This window comes from Tarenaya hassleriana, unplaced genomic scaffold (genome assembly GCF_000463585.1).
Source record: "Tarenaya hassleriana unplaced genomic scaffold, ASM46358v1 Cleome10, whole genome shotgun sequence".
Taxonomy (NCBI): domain Eukaryota; kingdom Viridiplantae; phylum Streptophyta; class Magnoliopsida; order Brassicales; family Cleomaceae; genus Tarenaya; species Tarenaya hassleriana.
In genome coordinates this window covers 1178598-1181006 of record NW_010960188.1, presented here as the reverse complement: position 1 = coordinate 1181006, position 2409 = coordinate 1178598, and the positions used below count along the sequence as shown (strand labels likewise).

Here is a 2409-nt window from a genome sequence, read left to right as displayed (position 1 = left end):
CGGGCAGGTAGAGAGAGAGAGAGAGAGAGAGAGAGAGAGAGAGATCAGAAACCGTTGGTATAATTACTAAATCTATTCTCTTTGTCCCTTCTTCAATGGTCGTAGATAAATTGTCGGACTCATCTTCTTGATCTCTCCACTTTTCTCTCTCTCTCTCTCTCGGCGAACAAAATTAAAGAATTCAGAGAAGAGAGACACTCGGAGATCGTGCGACAAGGATCGATCGAGATGGGGAACTGCGCCACAAAGCCCAAGGTTCTGAAAGATTCCGACGAGGCTCCGCCGCCGGTGGAGGAGTCCAAGAAGGAGATTCCTCCGGAGTATGTGCCGCCGGCGGCCGGGCGGCGGAGCGATAAGGGGAAGGAGATTTTGGTGGTCGCCGCCGACGAAGACGACGACGAACTTAATGCCGGAAAGCGACCTTCCCTTAGTCACTTGTTCAGCGAGGTATTTCTATTTTCCATTCCATCAAATTCCTTTATTTTTCACCAAAAAAAAAAGAATCATAATAATCACTTATTTATTTATTTATTATCAAACATGTTTAATTCTTTCAGTACATTTTAGTTTAATGTATAGCGTAGGATTGGTTCTATCTTACGATTATTTCACGTAACTATGGGAAATATTATTCGAGAAGTTTGTATTCCAATCTATATTTCATCAAAATTTAAATCATTCTATCCATAAAATCAAACAAGGATGTAACCAATACTCCGTATTTTCTTACATTGATTTACGCATACAAATGATAACTTCCAAACAAAATTTGCTGTTTTAGTTATTTTTTGTTTGGTCGGCAGTTACAACTTACAAGCTTTGGTAATGAACGATACGGTATCTTGAAGGACACATCAAAGCGCTGTTGCCTTTTGCTAAAAAAATTAATAATATTGCACTATTTTCCCTTTTTCATTTGTTTTGCTGGTGGGCCCTTCACAAGGACAATAATTTTTACCAATAAAAAAAAAATAAAAGCATAATTTAGCCCATTTCCATAAATATTTTTTAATTTTTTTAAAACGAGACCATTATTAAAGTTTATTGGGTTAGGCTAATAGTTTCCTTAGGAGAATGTGAAATTTCATTCTGTAAATTTTTTACGTGGTTGATAATCTCCATGCAGGATAAGGAGAGGGAGACAATGCAAATAGAGGAGGACGAACCAGAACCAGAACCGGAACCGGTTAAGCTAGATATAAAGAACCAAACCGGTCTATCATCAGATGTGTCAGAACAGGAAGCTTGTGTTCCCGAGATTTACGAGCTTAATGTTCCACCACAACCGACAAATCAAGAGATCAAGAACCAAACTGACCCACCATCAGAGACTCCAAAACCAGAAACTGCTCTTCCAGAACTCCCTAGGGTTATTGCTCCACAACCGGTTATCGATAACCAAACCGACTCGTCACCGGAGATCCCAAAACCGGAAGATTTCGTTGCAAAGGTTTACGAGGTTGAGATGAACAACAACCAAACCGGCACAACAATGGAACCACCACCTGTTCCAGAAACCTCGGATGAGGTAATCAAGATACCAGAAGTTTCCGTCGATGCGAAGGAAGCTTCTGGAACATTCCCCGTCGACCAACAGGAACAAGTGTTCGAAGACGCTCAAGAAAAGATGGAACCCGAGCCAGTTGTCAATGCGACATTAATGGCAATAGATAGGCATGAGAACGAGGAAACTGTCAATGCAGAGGCAAATAACGGTAAGGATGATACTAGTGTGTTTGCTGATGAGACAGAGAAACAAGGAGTAGCCAAGTGAAAACTCTGGTTTATGTCATGATAAATGGTTATATGATTTTCAGTAATATTCGAATCTTTTTGTGGGTTCCTTCCACAACAAACTAAAACTACAGTTTCAGTTTAAGAAAATGTTCGAGCTGTAATTGTTTTACATTAGTTACATATTATATTTTGTGAACTATTTGTAAATTTGATTTGGAATTATATATGGGTGTGTATGTTTATGCCATATTGTCTTTGAAGCACGATAATAAGAACAATGGACGGAAGGTTTAATTATATAACTACTGTTATCATCTCTAAATTTCGTATATATGCATGTCAACAACCAAAGCATGTCGTTGCATGTCGCATGTATAAGTAAAACTCTTCCCATATATATAATTATTTGGAAAAACAATACGAGGGGCGAAAATTGATAAGACTGAAAAAATATTACACGTGGGACCAAAACAAAAAGAGGGAAAATAAGAAGTTACTCAATTGAAATGGAAAATATGCGTGAAAATATGATTAAGTTGTGTAAATGTGTATATAATTATATATACTAATCCAAAAAAAAAAAAATCTAAGATCAACCAACCACAACCTTGACTTCATTTTCCTTTCTTAGAGCAGACTTGGGATCATCGTCACCGTTCATTTGTTCTCTAC

At 37.9% G+C, this 2409-nt stretch overlaps 2 protein-coding genes across 2 annotated transcripts in view; one reads left to right on the top strand and one right to left on the bottom strand.

The window, feature by feature from the left end:
* On the top strand, positions 1-1984 carry LOC104799422 (titin). The gene is made up of 2 exons (XM_010521950.2): positions 1-447; positions 1127-1984. The coding sequence occupies exons 1-2, from the start codon at positions 229-231 to the stop codon at positions 1772-1774; spliced, it is 867 nt and encodes a 288-aa protein (XP_010520252.1). The 5' UTR covers positions 1-228; the 3' UTR covers positions 1775-1984.
* Positions 1985-2140: 156 nt separating this feature from the next.
* LOC104799413 (WAT1-related protein At5g64700) overlaps positions 2141-2409 on the bottom strand; it is a 2382-nt gene continuing 2113 nt past the window's right edge. Inside the window, exon 8 of the mRNA XM_010521938.2 lies at positions 2141-2409. Within this exon, the coding sequence (XP_010520240.1) occupies positions 2330-2409 (80 nt within the window). The 3' untranslated portion in view covers positions 2141-2329.